Genomic DNA, 27,989 nt, shown 5'->3' on the forward strand with positions numbered 1-27,989 from the left:
TGCAGTGAATCACTTTATCTTCTTTGAAAACACAAATAGGTTTTCAAAGACTAGATACAAATCTGGACACATGAATGAGATTCAAAGATTTCTCAAGTCAAAGAAAGATCTCAACCTCCCTCTACTATGGACTTTCTTTCCAAGACTGAGAACTGATTCATCCTCCTCCGGCTCCTTACATATCTGAAATCTTCCCTGCAACACGAGAGGCACTTTTATTAGGTATGTAGCATCTATTAAAACTTTAAATCCAGGGTAGAATTTGCTGAACAAAGTAATAACACTAGCCTAATAGGCATTACCTTAAGAATTATTTCCCCTTTAATATAAAAGTATAACTACAGTGGTCCAATATACAAATACAAAGAAAAGTTCTCATACTAAAAAAAAAAAAAGTACCATAATACTGTACATACAAAAACTGTTCAACAAGAATGATTTAAATATATCTGTTCTTTTCCAGATCTGGAAGACGCAAATGTAAAGTTCTGCAACTGTATTATTGCTGGAACATGTGTCCAGGAACACTGTGTTTCCCGTTCTTTCCCCCTGTCCCAGCCCCCACTTCAGAGTCCCCTGAGCTTGGATCATGAGCCAACAGCATCCCTGAAAATAACCAGAGCTGAATGTTTACTCAGTGGAAGTCGTTATTCCGTGAGCCGCTGCTTACCGTGAACTATGAAAAGCACAAGTTTTAAGCCCAGCCAAGGTTAAATCCAGACGGAGGTCTTCCCATCCCCCGATTTGCTACTAGCACTGCTTTTGTTGGACCCAGCCTTGGACCCCACTTTGGCTTTTTTGTCCCGGGGACCATGGGGGTTGTTTTGGTGACTGTAGGCCTGGATTGCCAGATCCAGGCGTTCCTGAGCCATTTTGATTTCCCTCTGCAGAGTCTCCAGGTCAGCTGGGAGGTTGTCCTCATGGCTGCCGTACTGTTGTTCCTGGGCGATGTTGGCCTTGTTTTGCTTGTAGGCAATCTTAGCGTTGGACAGTTCGGTGTACTGGATTTGATCTGGTTTGACGGCAATGTTATAGCCAGGGGGAGCAGATGGTGTGTTCCAAGTGAAAGGATAATTATAAGCACCCGGATCTTCCAGTTCCCTCCTTTTACTGTTTAGTGAGTCTCGAATTGTCCCAAATCCTAAATGAAGCATCTCCCAAATGTTAAGCAACAGGCAAAGGCCTGTGACACCATACATTATCAGAAGAAAGATGGTCTTTTCAGTGGGTCTGGAAATAAAGCAGTCTATCTTATGAGGGCAAGGAAGTCTGCTGCACACATAAAATGGGTGGACTTGGAAGCCATACAGGAAGTACTGCCCTATCAGAAAGCCCACCTCAAACACGGTCCTTGCCAGCAGCTGCAGCACGTAGATTTTCATGAGCCCGTCCTCCTGAATCCGGTGTCGGCCATCATGCTTAGGTTTAGATTGGTTCTGATCTTTATTTTCTTTTTCACTTTCTAATTCCATTTCTGGATACATCATGGGATCCTCTTCATGGTCCTCTTCTGTTTCTTCCAGGGCCCGGTGCTGTTTCCAACGCATTGCATAGGGTTTGCTCCGAGCGGCCTTCTTGTCTGCTTCACCGTGCTCCATTTTGGCAATCTTATGAATGGCGTAGCCCAGGTACATCACTGAGGGGGTGGCCACCAGGATGATCTGGAACACCCAGAAGCGCACGTGGGAGAGGGGTGCAAAGGCATCATAGCAGACGTTCTCGCAGCCTGGCTGCTCTGTGTTGCACACAAATTTGCTTTGCTCGTCGTAATAGATGGACTCTCCTCCTACAGCTGTAAGGACAATCCGGAAGACGATCAATACAGTGAGCCAGATCTTCCCCACGAACGTGGAGTGGTTGTGGATCTCCTCTAGCAGGCGAGTGAGGAAGCTCCAACTCATGGTGACTGAACTGGTTCACCCTGATAAAAATGAAAAAATACTAAAGGAAAATCAGCAAATATTAAAATCTTAATTTTTTCATTGATGATATCTCTAGTAAGTACTTCTCTACATACTTGAAATTTATCTTCAAGGCTCATACTAGAATGACTGTTAGAATAAATAGCATCTCACTCTCTATACTACCATCAGGTAGGACCATTCACCTCAGTCTAAGAGCACTGGTTTGGGCCTACAGGGTCCTAGGAAGTCTGATTAGTTTTCATGTCTTCCTTAGCTTAAAAGGTAAAATTATAGCTATCATTTGAGATATATATCTCAAAATATACTGGATTTTTTTTTTTTTTTTTTTGCGGTACGTGGGCCTCTCACTGCTGTGGCCTCTCCCGTTGCGGAGCACAGGCTCCGGACGCGCAGGCTCAGCGGCCATGGCTCACGGGCCCAGCCGCTCCGTGGCATGTGGGATCTTCCGGGACCGGGGCACGAACCCGCGTCCCCTGCATCGGCAGGCGGACTCTCAACCACTGCGCCACCAGGGAAGCCCTATACTGGATTTTTTACATACAGTATTATTTCATAAGACCCTCGAACTTTGTGGAATATAGAGAAGAAAACAGCACAGAAGCATGGCTATTTGGTCACAGTAAGACTGCCACTGAGAACATAACGGGGACACCCGGGCTGGATGGACTCCATTGTGAAGAGGTACCTTAGCAGGAAAGTTAAATTTTGGACCTGGTGACAAAGTATTAAAAAAGAATTAAGGAGATAGTACAGCTGCAAATAACTGGCAAAGATCAAGAACTAAAATAAAAGACAGAAAGAAACAAGGAAGACACTCCTGAGCCAGGCTGCATCACAGACATTCTAGCATTCTGTATGTTTCTGTATTTTGTTTACGGTAGAAGTTAAAAAATGCCTGTAGATTGAATTGTGAGGACATTAAAAATCCAATCAATAGACAGATCCACTTAAAACAGCATTTTGAAGGATAGTTTTATTCTGAGATTCTTAGATCTATGTCCAGAATCCAGGTAAAAACCATCAAATGAGATAATGTACGTAAAATCCCTAATACAACCCCTGCCACACAGCACACCTAGCTTTTCTCTTCTATCTTCCCTCTCTTGGTTTACTTCTGCAGATAGTAGTTGATTATCAGCATCACCAAAGAAATCTAAATATACTTTTTACCTGTTATCCAGAATTTCTGTTATCCAAACTTTTCTAAGAGAAATGATGTTTTGCTTACAAGTTTTCCAGATTCCCTCTGGAAGGGAAAAAGAAAAAAGAAGGTCATAAGTTTCCTCCCACAGAAAACAATAAATCACTAGAACGCCATTTTCAGGGAGAAACAGTTTTCTATGTACCATAGGAATCAATCAGCATGAGATGGAAACAGGCTTGAGTTTGAATATCACTGTTCTCTCCTCCTATACGTGGTAGGAGAAACTACCTAACAGTGACTCAAAGAGTCTTAGGTCACTGTAGTCTAAGAAAATATGACAGGAAGATGAGTCATTGGTGAAAATCTGAAGCAGATGAACTCTGGCACCTATAGGAAAAAGCCAAAGTAGAAAATTTCACCAAATTTAAACTGGGTCACTACAGGCCTTGCAAAAATCTTCACCCTGTGTGCTCTATTCCTGTTCTATTCTCTGGAGCAGCCAATACCTCTCCCAATGGGATCTGAGCAGCCAACTAGGAGCGAGCTGTTTAGTTTAAACACCCAACAGCTGGCTCTCAGTCACTGGGACACCCATATCCACAGAAGGTGATTTACAGACTCAACTGCTCACAGAAGGAAAACACCTGCATCTGTATTGTGATTAAAAACTATATATATAGGACAAATTATTGCTCATTATCAAGTTCTGCAAACTATGGAATAGCTATGGCCAAGAGTCATCCACACTTACTATCATTTAATTTAATAAATGAATGTAAAACAATCCCTGAGTGTTCCAAGTTATTATGTGTTCAAAATAACTTAATAAAAAAGATACATGAAAAAAACTCAGAACAGTTCCCAAAAGGTCAATGAAGAAGAAGAAAAGTTCAGGCATCTGCATAACATGCGAGTACGAAGATTCACATACAGAATCCAACCACACAAAGATCTCACCATAGGACTTCAAGTACAACTCTTATTTCCAGCCCTGATGTCCAACTGAGCTCACCACTTCTCTCACTGCATACACAAGTTATAAAACCACACCACAAGAAGTAAATAATATGCAGTCTTTAAATGGTGATGTAAGCCAGATTTCCAACACAGAACTCAATAATGATTCACGTCCACAAGTCCAGATTCACATTTTCCCAAACGCCATATATATCTAAAGCATTTCCCTTAAAGCCTGAAATTCTATTTGTTCCAATAAGCCAAAATCGTGAAAGTGCAATTGTTAATTAGTTAGGAAGCTCATCCTCTACACTGCCGTCCATACCGAAAACAAATGGGTACCTTTTTAATAATTATTGCTATGAAATAATTTCTCAACAGTTCAGGGGGAAATTAGTGACAAACCCTTCAAAGCTTATAAGTTATAAAGCAGCCACTTAAACACATCCAGAAATACACACTGCATACTGGTTAAGCTGTAGGCCTAGACAATGATGAACCCTTAGAGCCTGGTTTTCCGTGGCTACTTATAAGTGCCACAGCACCCTATACCTGAACCCTGAGTATAAATGATGTGTAAGGTAATGTAGCTTCAGCATCTCATAAAATGGGTGACGGGTGATTTTCTTTCTAAAATAACCATGGGCTTCCTAATCAAATGGCAGCATCACCACTATGGATCTACTGAGCTGTCAGTAGGTTTTTCTTTGATACTCTTCCCTTTCCAAATCCCTTTCTTCTCCTTGTAAGCATTAAGAGAAAGGCTTAAGTATCAGAGTAGACTCCTCCAATTTGGGGGGTGGGGTGGAAAGGGGAAGAGGGAGAGAGGGTGTGAGAGAGGAGAAAAAACTGAATGAGTAGAATGGTGGGTTCTGGAATTGACATTTCTAAGCAAAAACGTGTCACTGCCAAGTGTGGTCTTGCTGTGTTCTTGCTCCACTAAAATTCCCTTTTCTCAGAAACATTTTTTCGCTCTCCTACCAGAAGCCTAAGATTCAGAACACAGTCTTCTCTGACTTCCCTGTTTCAGCACACAGACTTGGTTATAGAGTAGGGAGTGAGAGCATGCAAAATTAACCTGTGAACAGCTCTCGTGAAAAAAATAAAAATCATTTCCATACTCTATGAATGGAAAATATGGGAGCATGTGATGAGTGGTGGTGAGAGGTGGGGGGATGCCAAACACCTAAATATTTTTTGCCAATTAGGAAAGCCAACTGATTTAAATGTATTTTGACAATGTCTTCTTGAATATATTCCTTTATACTTTGGTTGAATTTATCTATAGACAAATTCTAGGAAGTGCTATTATCAGGACACAAGAAATGTAAGTCTGCGTGGTTTTTGCTCTGTACTGGCATTTGACTTTCTAAAAAGGTCTTAGCAGTTTACAATGCCTGGCAATGAATGAGTACAATTTTACCTCAACCTCATCAGCACTGTCTGTTATGCTACTTTGCTAGGTATAAAATGGTATTTCAAAATTATGTCAATTTGTGTGTTTTTAATACAGCAGGATACCCTTCCCCTATATTCCTCCTTCTTTGTGAACTATTCTATCCTTTTGCCCATTTATCTGCAGAATGTATTCTTAATACAGTACAGAAATCAATCATTTGACATTTAATAGGATTCTCAATTCTCTCTCCACCCCCCAACATACTGAAGAAAATCATGTTTGCTTTTATAACATTTACTGGACAGAAATCAAATGTGCTATTTTTAGTCTGTTTTCCAAATAACTTTCAAATCTACCTTGTCTTACACTAGAAAATAGAATTTAAAAAATTACTTGGTATCAACACGGTAATAAATTAAGTAATCCCCTCCCAAATTATTTATATTTGAAGAGTTTTCTATCAGCTACATCCTAACAGGATCAAGTCAAAGTTTACTGTATGTCTAAAACTCAGGATCTTTGAAGATTAAATATAAAAGCTCATTATTTGGATTATCTCTGGAGGTGGATTATATGATTAGATCTATTTTAAAGATGAAGAAATGAGGTCCAGAAAGTTTATAAAATTTGCCCGAGATCATCCAGGTATTAAGAGGTGAAACTAGAATCTGAAGTCAGCCAGTCTTGTTCTAGTCTCAGCTTTTAACTACTAGTAAAGAATTACATTCCAGATGAGGTGGAACTATGTACAGGCCCCAGGTGAATAAAGAGGAGGGCACCTCGCCCCAATCTTTGGAATCGGAATTAAACTAAATAATAAACTCACAAAGATTAAAGGTGGGGGGTTAGTTCTGCTGCCAAAAGAAAGTGGAAAAAAAAAAATCAAAGGGGGAAATTTCAGGGTTTAAGATCTTACACATAGAATGAATTGAAAGTTAAAACAAAACAAAACCCCCCAAAACAAACAACAACAAAACATAAAACCCAAAAAGAACTCCAAGGTTGTTTCTTGGCAGTTGGAAGGGAAGAATAAACTAGAAAAATGGTATCTTCAACAAAAATGTTTTTTTTCACTAAGAAGGATAACTTCTTTGGGCATTGAGAAAAGTGACACAGAAGGTGGTAAATTTAGTTCAGGGGTGAAAATGCTTGTAAAAGGGTAGATACAAAGATGGTATACATATGAAGTGCTCAGAGCTGTGCCTGGTCTCAAGGCAAGCACCATTATTACCATTACTACCAGTGTTGCTGCAACTTTTTGTCTTACCACCTCAACTGTACTGGGAGCCCCTAGATGTTAGACACATCTTTTATCTCTGCTTCCCTAGCATCTAGCCCGATGATTGGCCATTTTTTAAAAAAATCAATTACCTTATTTATTTATTTTTGCCTGTGTTGGGTCTTCATTGCTGCACGCAGGCTTTCTCTAGTTGCCGTGAGCCGGGGCTACTCTTCATTGCGGTGCACGGGCTTCTCATTGAAGTGGCTTCTCTAGTTGCGGAGCACAGGCTCTAGGCGCACGGGCTTCAGTAGTTGTGGCACGTGGGCTCAGTAGTTGTGGTTCACGGGCTTAGTTGCTCCGCAGCATGTGGGATCTTCTCGGACCAGGGCTTGAACCCGAGTCCCCTGCATTGGCAGGGGGATTCTTAACCACTGTGCCACCAGAGAAGTCCCTGATTGGCCATTTTAAGTGCTAAATAAACATTTGACAAACAAATGAATAAATGCATTCCTATCAGATTTGCCTTACATTTTTCACTGCAATCTCTTCTCTCTATTTTTTTTCCTCCTAGATTCCCACTGCATCAGCCTGTCCAAAAATGGAATAAGCAGCCTCATGAAGCAGTGAACCCTGGTATAAATGCAGCAGGGAGGGTAAAGGGATAAAAAGGGAGGTGTCTGTTCTTCACTGAAATCTATAAAATGTGACACCAATGATGGCAATACATTATGTATGTACAGTGTAATACCTAAAACAACCACTAAAAAAGCACACAGAGGGACTTCCCTGGTGGTGCAGTGGTTAAGAATCTGCCTGTCAATGCAGGGGATATGGGTTCAAGCCCTGATTGGGGAAGACCCCACATGCCACAGAGCAACTAAGCCCATGCACCACGACTACTGAGCCTGCGCTCTAGAGCCCACGAGCCACAACTACTGAAGCCCACATGCCTAGAGCCCGTGCCGTGCAACAAGAGAAGCCACCGCACCACAACGAAGAGTAGCCCCTGCTCGCCACAACTACAGAAAGCCCGCGCGCAGCAACGAAGACCCAATGCAGCCAAAAATAAATAAATAAATTTAAAAAAAGAAAAGAAAAGAATAACCATACCTAGTGTTGGTGAGGATGCGGAGAAACTGGTACTCTCATACAAGTAGGAATGTAAAATAGTATAATCACTTTGGAAAATAGTCTGGCAGTTTCTTAGAAGTTAAACATATACCAACTATATGATCCAGCCATTCTGCTCCTAGGCAAGAAGTGAAACCGTATGTCTATAAAATGACTTGCACATAAATGTTCACAACAATTTTATCTGTAATAGGCAAAACCTGGAAACAACACAAATGCCCATCAGCAGGTTGATGAGTAAATTGTGGTACACTCATACAGTGGTATACTACTCAGCAGTAAACTATTGATACGCATAGCATGGAGGAATCTCAAAATAATTAGACCAAATGAAAGAAGTCAGGCAAAAAAAAGGCACACACTGTATGATTCCATTTATATAAAATTCTAGAAAATGCAAACTAATCTATAATGACATAAAGCACGTCAGTGGTTGCCTATGGATGAGTTGGGGGTGGGAGGCAATGAGGGACTGGCCAGCCTGATATCAAACTCTCGTGGCTATTATTTTTCAGTTTCTACTTCTGTCTTACTTTTCCTTTTCCAAACTTCTAAATACATATCCTGATTTTTGTCCTATCTTATTAGCCTCCTTTTCAGTGCTCTTTGCTGGTTCTTCCACCAGAATCCAAGCTGGAAATGATGTCCCACTTTGCTCCAACATCTCCCTGAAACTTCAGACTTGAAATTCATCTGCTACTCAACATCTTCTCTTGGATGTCTAATAGGCACATGAAATTTAACATAACCCAAACCAATCCTCCCATCCTCCAAAGAGCTACTCTTACTCTGTCTGCAGTTTTCCCAAACTCAGTAAGTAGTTTCACCATTCATGCAGTTTTTTAGGCCAAAACCTTCAAGGCAACCTCACTCCTTTTTCTCACTCCATAGGCAAACTATACCAGCAAATCCTGTCAGTTCTATCTTCAGAATATACCCACAATCCAACCACTTCTTTCCACCTCCACTGCCATCAACTCTGATCCAAGCCCCCTTCAACTCTAACCAAGATTATTGTAAAAGCAAGAGTCTTCTAATTGGTCCCCTAGCTTATGCTCTTATGCCTCTCAAATCTCTTCTCCAAAAAGCAACCAGAGTAAAGCTTTTAGAAAGTAAGTCAGATCATGTCCCTCTTCTGCTCAAAACTCTCTCAGAACAAAACCCAAAGTCTTTACTATAGTCTACAAGGCCCTTTATCATACAGCTACGAGCACACTTCCGGTCTCATCACCTTCCATTCTCCCTCTTGCTCATTCCGATTTAGGGATATCTACATCCTCACTATTCCTCTGATCATACCAATCATGCCATACTTTTGCCTCAAGATTTCTGTACTTGCTATTTTCACTGCTTTGAACTTTTTTATTTCATAGATATTAGCAGAACACTCTCTCATTTCATTCAAGTCTGCTCAAAAGTCATCTCCTTAACTTTCCTCAGACCACTTTCCTAAAATAACATCTGTCATTCTCTAGCCCCTTTAATTTTCTTTATAGCACTTAACCCTCACATAATTTTTATTTTATAATTTTACTGTTTATAGAATATAAGCTCCCTGAAGGCAGGATTTTGTTCTTTTATCCCCAATATCTAAAACCCCACAGCCTGACAAATGGTAGTAGGTTCTCAATAAATATCTGTTCAATAAATTAATTCAAACATTTAGAAAAATGCTCCTGATGTATTAACGGAAAAATATAGGATACGGAACAGAATTATCCCAATTTTGGAAAATTTATGCATTAAAAAATCCTAGAAGAAAAACAAAAATGTAAAAAAAACCCCACCAAAACCTGAAAGGTTATAAACAATACCCACTACTTTCTCCCTGCTTCAGCCTGTTTCCTGCATCTCTACTAGAATTCTCTCTCTAAAATGGATGTGTTACTCCTTTGCTGAAAAACCACTAATGGAGGTGGCTCCTCAAACCAGTGGGGCAAAGACGGACTTTTTAAAGTATTAGAATAAAACACAGTTGATATCTGTTATAACTCTGGATATGAGAAGAAAAGATGAATCTGAGTACAAAAACTAAAAAGTGTCTCCGTGGTTAAAAGAAAAAACAACCTAAGCAATACTGAAAAACAATGGGAACTTGCCTGGTGGCGCAGTGGTTAAGAATCCGCTTGCCAATGCAGGGGACACAGGTTCAATCCCTGGTCCAGGAAGATCCCACATGCCACAGAGCAACTAAGCCCGCGAGCCAGAACTACTGAGCTCGCAAGCCACAACTACTGAAGCCTGTGTGCCTAACAGACTGTGCTCCGCAACGAAGAGTAGCCCCCGCTCGCTGCAACTAGAGACAGCCCATGCACAGCAATGAAGACCCAATGCAGCAAAAAATAAATAAAAATTAAAAGAAAAACAATGAACTGGGGAAAAAGGTTTCAGTAACTCTTTTATAAGCAAAGAGCTAATTTCTAATATATAAAGAGTTCAAAACGTACATTCTACAGAAATAAAAACACAAATTCCCCTTTATAAATGCACAACGTGGATGAACCTTGAAAACATAATGCTAAGTTAAAGAAGTCAGACACAAAAGCCACCTATTGTATGATTCCATTTATATGAAATGTCCAGAATAGGCAAATCAGTAGAGACAGATTAGTGGTTGTCAGGGGCTATGGGAAATGGACTGTGACTGTTAATGGATACTGGGTATCTTTTGGGGATAATGAAAATGTTTGGAATTAGACAGTGGTGGTGGTTACACAACCTTGTGAGTATACTAAAACCACTGAACTGTACACTTTAAAAGGACAAATTTTAGCACATGTAAATTATGTCTCAATAATAAACTACTCTAAGATACAATTCTTCTCCTATGACGCTGGCAAAAATCCAAAAGTTGGAGAGGCTATGGAAAAACAGACATTCTCACATATCACTGATGGGAGTGGTACAACCTCTGGTAGCAATTTGATAATATCTAACAAAGTCACAAATGCATCTATATCCTTTGACCCAGTAATCTCACTTTTGGGAATGATCAAACTATAACACTGTTTTTATATAACTCAAATGTCCACTGTCAAGGCAATGGTTAAATGCACTATGGTCTATTTATACAACAGAATACCACGTGGCTGTAAAAAATAATGAGGAATGCTCTCCTTGTATAGAAAGATATTTAAGGGCTTCCCTGGTGGCGCAGTGGTTAAGAATCCGCCTGCCAATGCAGAGGACACGGATTCGAGCCCTGGTCCAGGAAGATGCCACAGAGCAACTAAGCCCATGCGCCACAACTACTGAAACCCGTGCACCTAGAGCCCGTGCTCCGCAACCAGAGAAGCCACTGCAATGAGAAGCCCACGCACCTCAACAAAGAGTAGCCCCCCCTTGTCACAACTAGAGAAAGCCCGCGCACAGCAACGAAGACCCAACGCAGCCAAAAATTAATTTAAAAGATATTCAAAACATTTAATTAGTGAAAACAGCAAGGAAGTGTATTTATGTATATGTCTTTTACATAAGGAGAAAAAATATCAATCTGTGTTTTTGCTTATATTTCTACAAAGAAACACAAGGATACATTTTTTAAAAAAACGAATAAAAGTGGGGAAGGAGACTAAGGAGGATGGGGTAGGATCAAGACTTTGATTATTAATCTACTTAATTAACTTATTTGGCTGTGCCGGGTCTTAGTTGTGGCACTCGGGATCTAGTTCCCTGACCAGGCACCGAACATGGGCCCCCTGCACTGGGAGCACAAGACTTAACCAATGGACCATCAGGGAAGTCCCTGATTATATTAATATCTTTTTACATTGTCTTATTTTTTTTAACCAAATGAATAAGTTGCCTTTTTAAAGAAAACACTGCTAAAAGCATTCCATGCCCTACAGAATAAAGTCTGCTTGAGATTTTAAAGAAATCCTTTTGCAAACTTTTTGAAGTTAAAAAAAACTTACATATTTTTCAGAAATTAAATGTTTTATAAAAAGATCATCTTTGTAATGAATTCCTTGGAGGTCCACTAGTTAGGACTCAGCGCTTTCACTGCCAAGGGTGCAGGTTCAGTCCCCGGTCGGGGAACTAAGATCCTGCAAGCTGCGCTGCACAGCCACATTAAAAAGAGCTCATCTTAATTTCTGTTTAACCCCAAATTTAAATACCACCTGTACATTTCTCATCAGCTTACACTATACATTTTCACATATGCATTTGTTGTTTCCCTCCATTAAACCCACTTCCCTTGGACATCCTCACAGTTTACTCCCTCACTTCAATTTATGCTTCCCTTCAGATGTCACCTCCTGTGGTGAGGACTTCCCTGACCACTTTCCTACGATAACATTCTTCCATCACTCTCTACACCCCTACCCTGCCTTTTTCCTTCAGAGCACTCAACACTACCTAAAACACTTTTTATTTGTTAATCTGTTCATTATCTGTCACCCCAATAGATAAACAAGGACTTTGTTCTTGTATCCCTGGCACTTAGAACAACTATTAACTGAGTGGTTTAATAAATTTGAATCTCTGCTCACTGATTTTCCTCTGCTTTATATGGTCTTTCCACAATTTCCTATTTGGAAAAATTTTTATCCTTTAGGATCTAGCTCAAAGGTCACTTCAAGTTTTCTTGACCTCCTCGCTTAATCTCCTCAGAAAGTCCATAATAATTTTTCATTCCACAAATAATCAGGACTTAATCTATTAAACTGAGGTTAGTACTATCCGTTTCTTCTGCTGGAATATAAGTTCCTTGAGGGGAAAGTCCATGTTTTTTAAAATTCTCTGAGCCCTCAGCATACAAAAATAACTCAATAAATGTGTGCTATATTTAACAGAAGATCTAAATGAATTTATAGGAGGTAGAAAATATAAAATATGTTCACTAATACAATCATTTCAGGGCGGAATACAAGGAATGGTATAGAAGTACAAAATGTGAAAATACTCAGAGAAGGAAAAGAGACAATTCCTACAAACTAAGAAGTATAAGCTGTCAATTATACCTCAATGAAGCCAGAAAAAAAAAATAGTATAAGCTTACTGCAGAAGACAAGTGGGTCTCTGAAGAATGGGTATGGTTTCACCAGGCAGAGCTGGGGTGGGAAGTAGAGGCAAGGCAGATGGAGAAAGTGGTGTGAGTGAAAAGTTGCACAAGAAGGCTCTTAGACTGGAACATGATGGAGGATGTTTGGGAAGTAGTTGTAGAGAAGGCTGAACAGGGAAGTCAAAGACCAGTTTGCAGAGGGCCTTAGCACACCATGGAACCTGAAATTAAAGCATGTAAGTAATGATGAATAAATGTTCCTCAGATGTGGTCCACAGACCACCTTCATCAGAATTATCCAGAGTACACGTCTAAAATGCTGATTCCTAGGTCCTACTTACCCAATTCCCACTCTCAGGCCTACTGAATCAGAATTTAACATATCTTCTATGGTTAGACATTTAAGTTGTTTACAATGATTTATTACAATACTTATAACTTTGTACACATCCCCAGTTATAGATTTAGGATACATTTTTCTAAAAGAATTGCTGGGTCAATAGTTGTACAAACTGTGAAAAAACTGTGTGTGTTATTAAGAAAAGATCAGCTTCTTTATGCACTATCTCTCCAAAAATTCGAAGGCTTTTAATATGTATTACCAAATCACCCCTGCAAAAAGCCGGTACCTATTTATATTTCCACTACTGAGAGTATGAGAATACTGGTTTCCTCACTCCCTCACCAATGATTTTAATGCATTTTTCAAGAAACAAGGCTTGGGTCAATCTGTGTTTAAACTATAAGAAGTTTTAGATGATCATTAATCATTAGGGAAATGCAAATGAGACAATGCACAGTGAGATACCATTTCATACTCAAAAGGATGACTACTATTAAAAGAAAAGAAACAAAAAAGAAAAGAAACAAGTGCTAAAAAAGTTATGGAGAAACTGGAATCATTGTTGTGCATTGCTGGTGGGAATGTAAAATGATGCAGCTGCTGTAGAGAATGGTATGCTTATGATTTTCTCAAAATATTAACTATAGGGCTTCCTCGGTGGTGCAGTGGTTGAGAGTCCGCCTGCCAATGCAGGGGGCAGGGGTTCGTGCCCCGGTCCGGGAAGATCCCACATGCCGCGGAGTGGCTGAGCCCGTGAGCCATGGCCGCTGGGCCTGCGTGTCCGGAGCCTGTGCTCCGCAATGGGAGAGGCCGCAACAGAGGCCCGCGTACCGCAAAAGAAAAAATGTATATACATTAACTACAGAATTATCGTATGATCCAGCAATTCTACTTCAGGATGTATACCTAAAAGAAATGAAAGCAGGGACACAAACAGATATTTGTACATCCATGTTCAGAGCACATTATTTACAATAGCCAAAAGGTGGAAGCAACCCAAGTGTCCACTGACAGATAAATAAACAAAATATGGTATATATCCACAATGTTATTCAGCCTTAAAAGGAACGAAATTCTGACACATTCTACAATGCTGAGGAACTTTGGAGACAGTATGCTAAGTGAAAGAAGTCAGTCACAAAAGGACAAATATTACGTTTCCACTTATATGAGGGCCCACTTATATGAGGGCTAGAGAATAAAATTCATAGAGAGAGAAAGAAGAATGGTGATTGCCAAGGGCTGGGAGGAATGGGGAGTTAGCATTTAATGGGTAAAGAGTTTCAGTTAGGAAGATAAAGTTCTGGAGATAGATGGTGATGATGTTTGCACAACAATGTAAATGTACTTAATGCCACAGACCTATACACTTAAAAAATGGTTAAAATGGTAAATTTTATGTTACGTATATTTTACCACAATGAAAAAGTAAAAAAAAGTTTTAGACTAACTTCATTCATGCAATTAGTATTCACCTACCATCAAGAAGCTTGCAATACAGTAGTTTATAGGAAATTACAAACACTTAAAAAAAACCCTACAGTTGTTTTCAAGAAGTATTTAATGTTATATATGCTATGCAACAGAAGATGAGGAAATAACTGGAATCATCTGTTAAAGTTTAAACATATTTTATAGCATAGTGACTCTACAGGGAAATGCTTCATTTTCCAGTTTATCTGATTCATTTTTTCCATTACAACCTCTTTACTATAATGTTGGCCACAAAAACACCGTTAATCCAAAAATATCTTTCATATATATATCTTTGGAAATGTTTCTCACAGACTCATGTTTAAAAAAAAAGCTCCCAAGGGTTTCAGATCAACAACTATAAAAGTGTGTAACTTGTCCCTTGTCAACTTTTTTTTAAAATAAATTTATTTATTTATTTTTGGCTGTGTTGGGTCTTCGTTTCTGTGCGAGGGCTTTCTCTAGTTGTGGCAAGCGGGGGCCACTCTTCATCGCGGTGCGTGGGCCTCTCACTATCGCGGCCTTTCTTGCTGTGGAGCACAGGCTCCAGACGCGCAGGCTCAATAATTGTGGCTCATGGGCCCAGTTGCTCCGCGGCATGTGGGATCTTCCCAGACCAGGGCTTGAACCCGTGTCCCCTGCATTGGCAGGCAGATTCTCAACCACTGCGCCACCAGGGAAGCCCCCTTGTCAATTTTTTAATGCTCACTAAACTAAAATAACCAGGAAATTTTAAAAATTTAAATAAGTAGTGCTATTCTAAATGTTTTACAAATTCAACAACCGAGTCCAAATGGGTCAGAGCCAAGTTTTAATCTGCTTCTAATTAAAAAAATTTTTTTAAACCTCAAAATCTATAATAGGTAGACCATATTTAAAAACCTTAATTTCGGGCTTCCCTGGTGGCGCAGTGGTTGAGAGTCCGCTTGCTGATGCAGGGGACGCGGGTTCGTGCCCCAGTCCGGGAGGATCCCACATGCCGCGGAGCTGCTGGCCCCGTGAGCCATGGCCGCTGAGCCTGTGCTCCGCAACGGGAGAGGCCACAACAGTGAGAGGTCCACGTACCGCAAAAAAAAAAAAAAAAAAACAAATAAAAAAAACACACCTTAATTTCTTTTCTAAACAAAAAATCCAGGATGAACTAATATTCTAGAAAAGTGATTCTAACTTTGAATTTTGTGAAACTAAGAGCAAGCACTTAACTAGGAGCCAAGAGATTCTAACAGGCACTTCAGGAATAAATATTTCTTTCCACTTTTTCATTTGTGAGATAAGTGAAGAATATCAGATTAGATTATTATTAAGGTCCCTTCTACTAACAGTTGATGAAAATCAACTCAGGCAGAGTACTATTCATAAAACAACCAACAAATTATGTGGAATTCTGAACTCTAGGGACAGGAAAGAAGCAAAGTAAGAGCCGTGAAATTAAACAATAATAAAATGTCAAATTTTCAAAAAGGCACTTCCTAGTCATCCCAGAAAATCTGTGGTTGGACTAAAATTAAAAATTTCAATATTGACTCACCATGATTCTACATTATTAACTATCTGGGCATCCCAGATTATGAGCTGAGCTATTAAGAATAGTGCTAGTGACTCACATTCCTGAATGAGATTGCTTTATGTGTAGAGACAAAGAATCAATTAAAGGGTTTACAATGAAGTTTTGTTTAACTGGAACGTTTTAAGTGGAAGTTAATTCTGCATGAGTGATAATAGATGTTTAATAACTAGCTAGTGACAATTTCTAAGCAAAAGCACTATGGCAGCCTTAATCTATGTATTACAAACAGTAATCTATGTATTATAAATATGAAAACAACTTGTTTTTCAAAAGAGCTCTTGGCTATGGACGATATTTGAGAAACAAATTTTTTTGTAAATCAAATTATAAAATAAAGGAGAGAAAGTAGTTTGAAATCTTGGCTCCATTAACAAGGAAACAAAATACACCATTGTGGGTTGAAGTGTCAATCTATGCTGGCAAAAAGCCATTCTATTTGAATGTAAGAACCTTCAGGAACCAGCTGGAGAAGTATGGGGAACCTGGGATAATGTGTTCATTCACAGTGCATCGTAAGTGGTACTGTCTTCATGTAAAAAAGGACAGTATTGGTACACTTGTCCAAAACAGCTTAAGTCAAATCAAAAGGATGACATCAGTCTAGGAAAATGACATGTCTAAGAAAAAATTTAAAAAAATAAACATATAACATTACCAGTATGACTAGGGTCACAACACAAAATTTACAAAAAACATTATCATACAACTGATGGTGAGGATGGTCTGATACAATCTTTCTGGAAGGCATTATGGTAATATTTATCAGAAACTTTAAAATGTTTTATGTCCTTTGATCAGTAACATCACATCTAGTAATTTATCTTAAATGAATGCCCAATAAAATATAAATATATTTATTTATAAAATAAATATCTTAAATGAATGCCCAATAAAAGAAAAATTTTACATAATTTATGATATAATCTCTATGAGGAAATACTGTACAACCATTGTAAATCTTGTTTTCGAACAGAGATCACAAAATCCAAATGTCTACAACTATATAGAGACAAAAAGTAGATTAGTGGTTGCCTAGGACTGAGAAGAATGGGGAAGAGTAGGGAATGACTGATAACAGGTACGGGGTTTCCTTTGGGGGGAATGAAAAAATTCTAAAATTAAACTGAGGTGATGGCTACACAAGCCGGTGGATATACTAAAACCATTGAATTGTACATTTTAAACAGGTGAACTGTACAGTGTGTGAATCATACATCAAAAAAGCCATTTAAGACATTTTCTAAATGTCTAGGCACCAGTAAGTGACACAAGGAACTGAAACAGAAAAATGGGGCCTGGACAACACAGGCACCAACTAAAGAGAGGCTACTGATTGTTAGCTACAGCTGCTGTTGTTACCAGACTGTCATATCTTTCAAAATAAGTCTTCAACCTGGATTTTTATGTGAAGCCTGATTTGGGGGTAATTTTTTTCTTTTCTTTTCTTTTCTTTTTTTCCTCTGTGTTGGGTCTTCGTTGCTGCACGCGGACATCCTCTTGTTGTGGTGCACGGGCTTCTCATTGCAGTGGCTCCTCTTATTGCGGAGCATGGGCTCTAGGCGCGCGGGCTTCAGTAGTTGCGGTACATGGGCTTGGCTGCTCTGCGGCATGTGGTATCTTCCCGGACCAGGGCTCGAACCCATATCTCCTGCATTGGCAGGCGGATTCTTAACCACTGCGCCACCAGGGAAGTCCCTGGGGGTAACTTTTTGATTGAAGTATAAAATACCTACAGAAAGGTGCACAAATTTAAGTGTGCAGCTCAATGAATTTTCACATATCCATGTAACTAGCACTGAAATCAAGAGCAAAGCATTACCAGCCACCCAGAGCCACAGTTATGCCCCTTCCTACCCAAGGGAAACCGTCACTATTGACATCTTGGATGATTCTTTGTTGTGGGAGACTGTCCTATGCATTGTAGAATGTTTTGCAGCATCCTGGCCTCTTCCAGTTGTGACAACCAAAGATGTCTCCAGATACTGCCAAATACCCCTTGGGGAACAATATTATACCACATTGAGATCCACTAGTTTAAACTGTCCTTGAACGTTACATAAATGGAATCACAGAATGGACTCTCTTGTATCAGATTCATAAGGAATACACTTCTAAAAAATTTTTTTAAATAAAAGAATACACTCTCGTGTCTGTTTTTTTTTTTTTTTTTTTTGTGGTACACGGGCCTCTCACTGTTGTGGCCTCTCCTGTTGCGGAGCACAGGCTCCGGACGCGCAGGTTCAGCAGCCATGGCTCACGGGCCCAGCCGCTCTGCGGCATGTGGGATCCTCCTGGACCGGGGCACGAACCCGTGTCCCCTGCATTGGCAGGTGGACTCTCAACCACTGCGCCACCAGGAAAGCCCCTGTGTCTGATTTTTGTTCAACATCTGCTGAGTCACCAATCTTATTGCATTTAGCTCTAGTCTGTTCATTCTCTTTGCTTTATTATATTGCCAGTGTGTATATATCACAATTTATCCATTCTACTGCTGATGGGCATTTGAGCAGTCTCCAGTTTGGAGCTATTATGAATAATGCTACTGTGAACACACCAAATGTGCCTTTTGGTGATTATATGTACATTTCTGTTGAATACCTAGACCCAGAATTGCTAGTTGTAGGGTATGCATATGTCAGCTTTAGTAGATCAGTACTTTTCCTAAGGGGGTTGTATTCATTTACACTTCTACCTGTCTCCTTTTTTTTTCATGTTGGCAACTAATAGAAAAAAATTTTTAAATAATATTGAGCCAGATATTTTATTGGCTGAGTAAAGCCTGCCAATTTGTGATCTGTTTTAAAAAAAAATGTTTCACTATGTGAGAAAATGCTCATATGTAGTAAAGAGACAAAAAAACAAACAAAATAACTCCCAATAAGATAATATGCCTGAATGGAAATACACCAACATTAACAATTGCCTATGAATGTTTTCTCTTCTATTTGCTTTTCAGTATCTTCTACAATAAACATGTAATAATGAAGTTGGCAAAGCCTTCCTATGCAACGAAAGCCCCAAGAGAAATTTAAAAAGTAGGTCAGGGTACAAATTTCATAATATTTGCATACATACATATTTTACATTCATGAAGACCTAATTAAGTAATGAATACATCACAGAAAAGTTAACTATCTCATAGAATCTTTGGTACAATTACTACACGGCCCCTCCATAAGGGGGTCCACGACAGAACTTATATAAAATTTCACCCTAGAGTAAAATATAGGATGGTGAGAGTACAGGGTAATCCTTAATTTGGAAGGATATATCAAAAGATAGTAGTCCTCTGACATATGTTATATAGCAGGTAGTATAATAATGCTGCTCTTCCCATTTCTTTAGAGACTCACTCTAAAATGCTCCAGAAGCAACACAGAAAATTAACATACTCAATACTCCCTTGAAATGCATAGTTGTTGCCATTGCTACCTGCTGGTTATTGAGTGCCTGATATTGAATATTTGGCAAGAGTCACCTCTATTTGAGAAAATGATTATTAAAACAGCCACCAAAACCTTTCCAGTGTCCCTTATGAGTTCTATTAAATGTTTACTTGACACGCGAAAATGTTACAAACCTCATACTTCCTGTCCTAATCACTCCACTTCATATCAAGGATTCTGCTGTTGGGATAAGACTGTGCCCATGAGATTCACTACAAACCCAAAAGATGTATCTCCTGAGTCAAGATACTAAATGCTAATATACTGCCTTAAATGGAGTTTTTTAAACCAAAATAACCTGTTACTTTAAGGCTTTGCTAAAGGGCACTAATCTGAGCACTGCTCCCATCTGCATTTTCCTATCAAGAAACTACACTGACATGTATATAATTATAAAACCAAATGGCAAAAAACAGTTTTCTGAGGCAAAATAAATAAAAAGCAGTAGAAAAAAAAAAAGCAGTAGAAAATAAAGCTTTTAACTACTAAGAGCATTCTAGCTGGGGTTCAAAATGCTAAGGTTGCTTTAAATTTCTCATTGAACTAGTAACCATAATTAACTGGCAACCAAAATAAATCTATTCAAGCTATGCATACATAATTTTCCTCCCAGGATATATCACAGATCATAAACACATTTTCCCATCCTCTTTCCTTTTCAGAGTTCAAGTATGATAGGAGACAATGGCTTCAGATACACAATTCAATAAGAACTGAGATACTCCCCCAACTCCCGGTAATTTTTCCAAGCTCAAAAAAGAAAGCTTTCCTTTCCGAGTGAATCTGAGAAGTGCACATCTGCTTGAACTGCTCAACCTTTAATAAATATAAAGCTTTCACTCTGAATAACATGAACATCTAGTACTGAACTGGAATGTGAGATCAAAGAAAACTATTTGAGTTAGACAAGCAAACAAATTCCCTTTCAGAAAGTACTATATGGCTTCTCTCGCTAAATCATTTTCTGTACAAATCCAGATAGGCTAGTCAGTCAGGTCTTTTAAAAACAGAACTAATAATTAACACTTCTGACATTATAAGCTTAAAAATCATTATCTTAAGAAACAAACAAACAAACCAAGCACCTTTATCACCCAAATCTTCCACAAACACACGGTTTCATAGGTTCACACACTATATCAATGGTAAAAGAAATGTTAAGAGATTGGCTACGCTAGTAGTAGTCTCCAATTTCTAGAGTCTGAGGACCTTTATGTAACTGCAAAAGATTTTCCACTACATAATAGTGGTTATACATTTATTATCTATCTTTGGAGAAAACACATACACTGGTAAAGTTTAAAAATAAATCTGCAGTTTATGTATCATAACATCACTCATATATACATTTGAAAAGGTTATACGTAGCTGTAAGACATTACTTATACACTTCACAGATAATACTTGCATGGATTCTGAGGTCATCCTTCAACTATTCTGCAGTGGCCCATTGTCTGACACCATAGTATGACATTAATATCCTTATTTTACTGAAGAGAATACTAAAGATCATGATGACTTGCTTAAGATCACACAACTAATTAGCTGTAAAGCCTAGAATACAACTCAAGACCTACTGATCGTTTTCCTATACCATGTAGATTTAGTATTTAATTTTATTTTAAGACCAAACAGAAGGTCACTGAAAAAACTGACAGTGATATACAATTAATATAACTAAAGAAAAGATTCCATTTAAAACAGCAACAAATAGATGAAAAAAACTTAGGAATAAGCCTCACAAGAAACATAATACCCAGGAAAATACTACCGAGGAACACAAAAGACTTAAATGCGTAAAACACGTTAAAGACTTAAAGCATTCTATGTTCTTGGATATAATAGCCGTCATAAAAATATTAATTCTTCCTAAATTAATCTAAATTTAATGCAATCTTGATTTCTAAAAATGCCAATAGGATTTCTTTGGAACCAGACAAACTAATTCTAAATTTAATGTGTAAAATTAAATAGTAAGAATGGTTGGGAAATTTCAGAAAGAGAAATGAGGGCATACAAGCTTCTCTCAATATATACTATAAAGTTGTAATAATTTTAAAATGTGGAACTGGCAAAACGATTAACAAACTAGAACAGAATAGAAAGTCCAGAAGATCCAAATACATCTGAGAATTTAATGTATGATAAAGGTGGCATTTCAAACTAACGGAAAAAACATGGAATATTCAATAAATGATATTGAACTACCATGGGTAGCTATCTAGAAAAAAATTAAAGTTGGATCTTTAAATTCCAGATGGATCAAAGATTTTAAATTAAAAACAATACAATAAAAGTTAGATGAAAACATGAACATTTTTTCTTAATAATCTTAGTGAAAACTTTTCTAAAATGACACAAAACCTAGAGGTCAAATGAAAGAAATGACAAATTCAATTATATAAAATATAATTTCTAGAAAGCAAAAAAATACTATAAACAACTCAAAAGATACACTAAATGCTTAAAATTATTTGCAATTCTTAGAATAAAAGGCTAAATTCTCTTAACACATAAAGCGCTCCAGCAGATCATTAAAAAAAACAAAAACACTCAATAGAAATGTGAAATGCAGACACAGAAAACAAACTTATGGTTACCAAAGGGGAAGGGGGGAGGGATAAACGAAGAGTTTCAGATTAGCAGATACAAACTATTATATATAAAACAGATAAACAACAAGGTCCTCAACTATACTTCAATTTAAAAAAAACGTGCAAAGAAGAGAGAGTTCTCAGAAAAATATAAATGGCTTTTAATAATACAGTATGAAAAGATATTCAATATCACTTGTAATTAAAGATTTACAAATTAAAACTATACCAGTAGGGCTTCCCTGGTGGCGCAGTGGTTGAGACTCCGCCTGCCGATTCAGGGGACAAGGGTTCGTGCCCCGGTCCGGGAAGATCCCACATGCCGCGGAGCGGCTGGGCCCGTGCGCCATGGCCGCCGGGCCTGCGCGTCCAGAGCCTGTGCTCCGCAATGGGAGAGGCCAAAACAGTCAGTGAAAGGCCCGCGCACCGCAAAAAAAAAAAACTATACCAATATACTACTTTTTCATTTATCCAATTGGAAAAAATTTAAAAATTGATAACAGATCAGCAAGAAGGAAGGGTGTATATATAAAGAGGCATTCTTTGTGCTCTACTGGAAGTGATGGGGTAAAATGGTAAGCTTCTATAAAAGACAACGTGGAAATATCCATCAAAATTGAAAATGCAGATGTATTCTGATCCAGCGATTCCAGTGCTCAACACTTATCTAATGAAATGTTCAGACATACAAAATAATGTACAAGAATATTCACTGCAGTACTGCTGATAATGGGCTGTAAACAATTTAAAGTCTATCAGTACGGGACTGGGTAAACAAATTACAGAACATCTATTAGTCAAAAAAAAAAGAGCTCTATCTGCAATGATATGAAACAAACTAAGATATTATTAATGAAAAATGCAGGGTACAGAACAGTGTGTAGAGTATTCTACCATTTATGTACGTTGGGGGGGTGGGGGATACTGAATATATGGATATCTGTAGAAGAATTCACAAAAAAAGCAAACAGTAATTGCTTCAGCAGAGAAAAGAAAACTGAGTGACTGAGAAGAGAATAAAGGAAGACTTACTTTTTTTAAAACATATTATTTGTTTGTTTTTGGCTGCATTGGGTCTTCATTGTTGCCCATGGTCTTTCTCTAGCTGTGGTGAGCGGGGGCTACTCTTCGTTGCGCTGTGTGGGCTTCTCATTGCGGTGGCTTCTCTTGTTGCAGAGCATGGGCTCTAGGAGCACAGGCTTCAGTAGTTGTGGCATGTGGACTCAGTAGCTGTGGCTCACGGGCCTAGCTGCTCGAACCCGTGTCCCCTGCATTGGCAGGCAGATTCCCAACCACTGCGCCACCAGGGAAGCCCCAGAAGACTTATTTTTCACTGTACATCCTTTCATACCTTTTGATTTTGTATTATGTATACCTATTTCAAAAAAAAATTTTGTCAGTGAAGTGAAATACTCAAACTGTCGATGTCAGCCTTAATGTATAACTGCATAATATAGCCAGGTTTCTTGGGACATTAATTATACTGACTCTTGGCCCACCAAATGGGGAGAAATTAAAATTAGAACTAAGTACAGTATGTCAAAGGAAAAAACTAATCTTCAATTTCTTTATTCCATCTGATAGCAATTTCTTTATTCCATCTGATAGCCTGCCTAAGCCTAGCTGCGATTATCTTCCTGGGAGACAAGAGTCTCCACTGTGTATACCACACCATAAGTGATCATTGTATTTCTGGTCTATTAAAACTGCTGAAGCGAATTCCCTGGTGGTCCAACGGTTAGGACTCCACACTCTCACTGCCGAGGGCCTGGGTTCAATCCCCTGTCAGGGAACTAAGATCCCATAAGCCTTGCAGTGCGGCAACATGGATGGACCTAGAGATTGTCATACTGAGTGAAGTAAGTCAGACAAAGAAAGAGAAATATCATATCCCTTATATGCGGAATCTAAAAAATGATACAAATGAACTTATTTACAAAACAGAAACAGACTCACAGACTTAGAGAATGAACTTATGGTTACCAGAGGGGAAGGATGGGGGGAAGCGATAGTTAGGGAGTTTGGGATCTACATGTACACACTGCTATATTTAAAACGGATAACCAACAAGGTCCTACTGTGTAGCACAGGGAACTCTGCTCAGTGCTATGTGGCAGCCTGGATGGGAGAGGAGTTTGGGGGAGAATGGATACGTGTATATGTATGGCTGAACCCCTTTGCTATGCACCTGAAACTATCACAACATTGTTAATCAGCTATACTCCAATATAAAGTTAAAAAAAAAAAAAAACTCCTGAAGACTGATCAGGCCATGGCTACCAGTAAGTTCACATCAGTAAGTATTTACTGAAGACCTAGCACTGTAATGGCATGTAAGACCAAAAATACAAAAAACAAAATACAATAATAAGGCTTCTAGTCAGAACAAAAGCTTTGTCAGAAGTTACTTCATTACCATCAATAACTACAAATAAAAAAGAAATTAGTAAACATCCAAATAATTGCTGAATACCTAAATGAACTATGAGCTGGGTGGCTGGGGATACTGGCCATCCTTATGGAATATAAAGTATAGTCTGGGAATTCCCTGGTGGTCCAGTGGTTAGGACTCGGCACTTTCACTGCCGGGCCTGGGGTTCAGTCCCTGGTCAGGGAACTAAAATCCCTCAAGCCAGGGCATGGCGGGGGGCAGGGGATGGGGCGGGGTATAGTCTAATGGTGACACAGGTATTATACAAATAATTAAATTAATTAAAACTGTGATCTGTCCTACAGAAGGGAAGTGCAGGGTGCTATAAGAGTGTATTATAGGGGTCCCTAATCTAATATAGGAGAATCAGAGAAGGTTTTTCTTCAGAAGTGATATTTAAGCAAATTCTGAAGAATGAAGAGCTGCCTTCCAGGCAGAGGGATTAGCTACAGCACGTACAAAGACTGCTGGGTGAGCTTTGAACCTTCAGGGAACGGGGCGGGAAAAAAAAAGATCAGTATGGCTAGACCATATATACCAAGAAAGCAAGTAAAAAGAAACGATGCTCGAGAAGCAGGCAAGGCCAGATCACATCATGTTAAATGAAGAGCGAAGGGAAAACAACAGAAGTTTTCAGGTAAGTGACTCGATTAAATTTTTTTTAAAGATAATTTTAGCTGCTGTGAGAAGAATACAAGAGGGTATATTGCTTAGGTGTATATAATACATAGTAAAAGTACAAAGAAATGCAAGAGAATAATAAATTCAAGTTGGTGATTACCTCTGGGAAGGACGCCTACAACAGTGGTTGTTTGGGGTACGGGGGTGCAATCAGGTAGGGAAACAGAGAAGACTTCAACCGTACTGATAATATTGTATTATTATTATTATTTTTGAAACAAGAGTGAACGAGGAAGGACCATTTAAAATTGACCTATAATAGGGACTTCCCTGGTGGTCCAGTGGTTGAGAGTCCGCCTTGCAGTGCAGGGGACGCGGTTCAATCCCTGGTCAGGGAACTAAGATCCCGTGTAACGTGGGGCAACTAAGCCTGTGCACTCTGGAGCCCGCACAACACAACTAGAGAGCCCTCGTGCTAGAGAGAAGCCCGCGTGCTGCAATGAAGCATCCCGCATGCCACAACTAAGACCCAATGCAGCCAAATTAATTAATTAATTAATTTAATTGACTATAATAATTGTCGGGACTTCCCTGGTGGCGCAGTGGTTAAGAATCCACCTGCCCATGCAGGTGACATGGGTTCCAGCCCTGGCCCAGGAAGATCCCACATTCCGAGGAGCAACTCTGCCCGTGCGCCACAACTATTGAGCCTGAGCTCTAGAGCCCGTGAGCCACAACTACTGAAGCCTGCGCGCCTAGAGCTCGTGCTCCACAACAAGGGAAGCCACCACAGTGAGAAACCCACGCACTGCAATGAAGAGTAGCCCCCGCTCGCCACACCTAGAGAAAGCCCGCGCCCAGCAACTAAGACCCAATGCAGCCAAAAATAAATAAACAAATTTATTTTTTAAAAAAATCGTCTTGGGAAAAGGCGGCCTAGACTAGGATGGGGAGACTAGAGTGGAGAGAAACTGCAAGAATCTAGCCTCAGTAAGTTGTTGATAGAGCCACTTAATGAAACTGAGTACAGTGAAGAAGGTCTAGGTTCGGAGCCAAGATCAAGAGCTCAGTCTGGGCAACTCAATTAAAAATACCTCTGAGTATCTAAGTGGAGTTGTTGATTGAGCAGGCAGCTTGGATCAGAAAAGGGGTCTGAACTACAGATTAAAAAATGGTTGTATTCAAAATATACATGGGAACTGAAACCACAGAATGGATAAGATTAGAGTGAGAAGGGAGGAAGACTAAGGACCAAGACCTGAGAAAGACCATCAATTAAAGATCTGGTTGGGGTGGAGGGGACCTGCAGGAATAGCCAGAGATCGAGGAGGGAAAATTCGAACCCAAATAAACACCTACTCTAGATAGGCACTTAGGAATCCAAGGTTCAAGAATGAGTCAAAGGGAATTCCCTATAAATAGACAAGAGTCTAGATCCACTTTACTCTGAACATTCCCAAAAGGAATGCTGTAACTCAGTTAAGTAACAATAAATTCCATCAAAACTGATAAATCCTTCCAAGATGTAGATGAAAAGTTTTCTAACTATTTGAGACTTAAATACAATTAAGAGATTAGTCGAAAACAGGGATGTGGAGTTTATTCCATTTCTGTAGAGAAAAAATGAAAACCCGAAATCCTATACATTTCTTTTCTTTCAAAGATTTTTAGATAATTTCCAGATTGCTAAACCTTTTTAGCATGTTAAACCAGGGGTCCAAAATTGAAATCTGGACTTCCCTGGTGGTGCAGTGGTTAAGAATCTGCCTGCCAATGCAGGGGACAGGGTTTCGAGCCCTGGTCCGGGAAGATCCCACATGCTGCGGAGCAACTAAGCCTGGACGCCACAACTACTGAGCCTGCGCTCTAGAGCCCACGAGCCACAACTACTGAGCCCGTGTGCCACAACTACTGAAGCCCGCATGCCTAGAGCCCATGCTCCGCAACAAGAGAAGCCACCATAATGAGAAGCCCGCGCACCGCAACGAAGGGTAGCCCCCACTCGCCACAACTAGAGAAAGCCCTCGTGCAGCAACGAAGACCCAACACAGCCAAAAATAAAAAAAAAAACAGGGGCCCCCAACACTTGGGCCACGGACTGATACCTGTCCCTGGCCTGTTAGTAACTGGGCTGCAGAGCAGGAGATGAGCAGCAGGCAAGGGAGGGAAGCTTCATCTGTATTTACAGCCACTCCCCATCGCTCACATTACCGCCTGAGCTCTGCCTCCTGTCACCATTATGGTGAGTTGTATATTTCATTATATATTAATGTAATAATAATAGAAATAAAGTGCACAATAAATGTAACGCACGTCAATCATCCCGAAGCCATCCCCACCCCACCCCCATCCGTCCGTGGAAAATTGTCTTCCACGAAACCAGTCCCTGGTGCCAAAAAGGTTGGGACCGCCGTGTTAAACTGTAAGCATTTTGAGAACAAAGCCCACATAACATTCATCTTTGAACTGAATCTTCAGCCCAGTTCAGTGTTTAACATAAGTACCTGACGGAAAAAACAGTTAGCTGAATGAATGGCCACCAGAACACTTTTGTCCAAACTGTGCTAGTGCTACAGCATATATAGCCTCATAGAACAGGCTTTAACTGAGAGTTCTACTCATTCCACAGAAATAAAGATCTCTCATCCTTGTCTTATGGTAAAAAAAACCCCATGGGGCAACACATTCCACTGGTCTGAATGGTAAATCCAAGTGCTGTCAGCCACTGCAA

The 27,989-nt window shown here is 39.4% G+C and overlaps 1 protein-coding gene across 15 annotated transcripts in view; it reads right to left on the bottom strand.

The window, feature by feature from the left end:
• Positions 1-298: 298 nt before the first annotated feature.
• GJC1 (gap junction protein gamma 1) overlaps positions 299-27,989 on the bottom strand; it is a 31,345-nt gene continuing 3,654 nt past the window's right edge. For 2 of the 15 annotated variants that reach the window (XM_033847398.2, XM_033847401.2), the window contains exons 2-3: positions 3,096-3,171; positions 299-1,921 (exon numbers count right to left, since the gene is read on the bottom strand). In XM_033847398.2, the coding sequence (XP_033703289.1) occupies positions 711-1,901 (1,191 nt within the window). In that variant the 5' untranslated portion in view covers positions 1,902-1,921; positions 3,096-3,171 and the 3' untranslated portion in view covers positions 299-710. Of the gene's footprint in view, positions 3,172-3,271; positions 6,753-6,796; positions 7,119-7,757; positions 7,897-23,238; positions 23,582-27,989 lie in introns of those variants that run through there. The other 13 variants (XM_033847402.2, XM_033847403.2, XM_033847404.2 and 10 more) reach the window with 12 other exon arrangements.

The sequence above is a fragment of the Tursiops truncatus genome, chromosome 20, assembly GCF_011762595.2.
Source record: "Tursiops truncatus isolate mTurTru1 chromosome 20, mTurTru1.mat.Y, whole genome shotgun sequence".
NCBI classification, from domain to species: Eukaryota; Metazoa; Chordata; class Mammalia; order Artiodactyla; family Delphinidae; genus Tursiops; species Tursiops truncatus.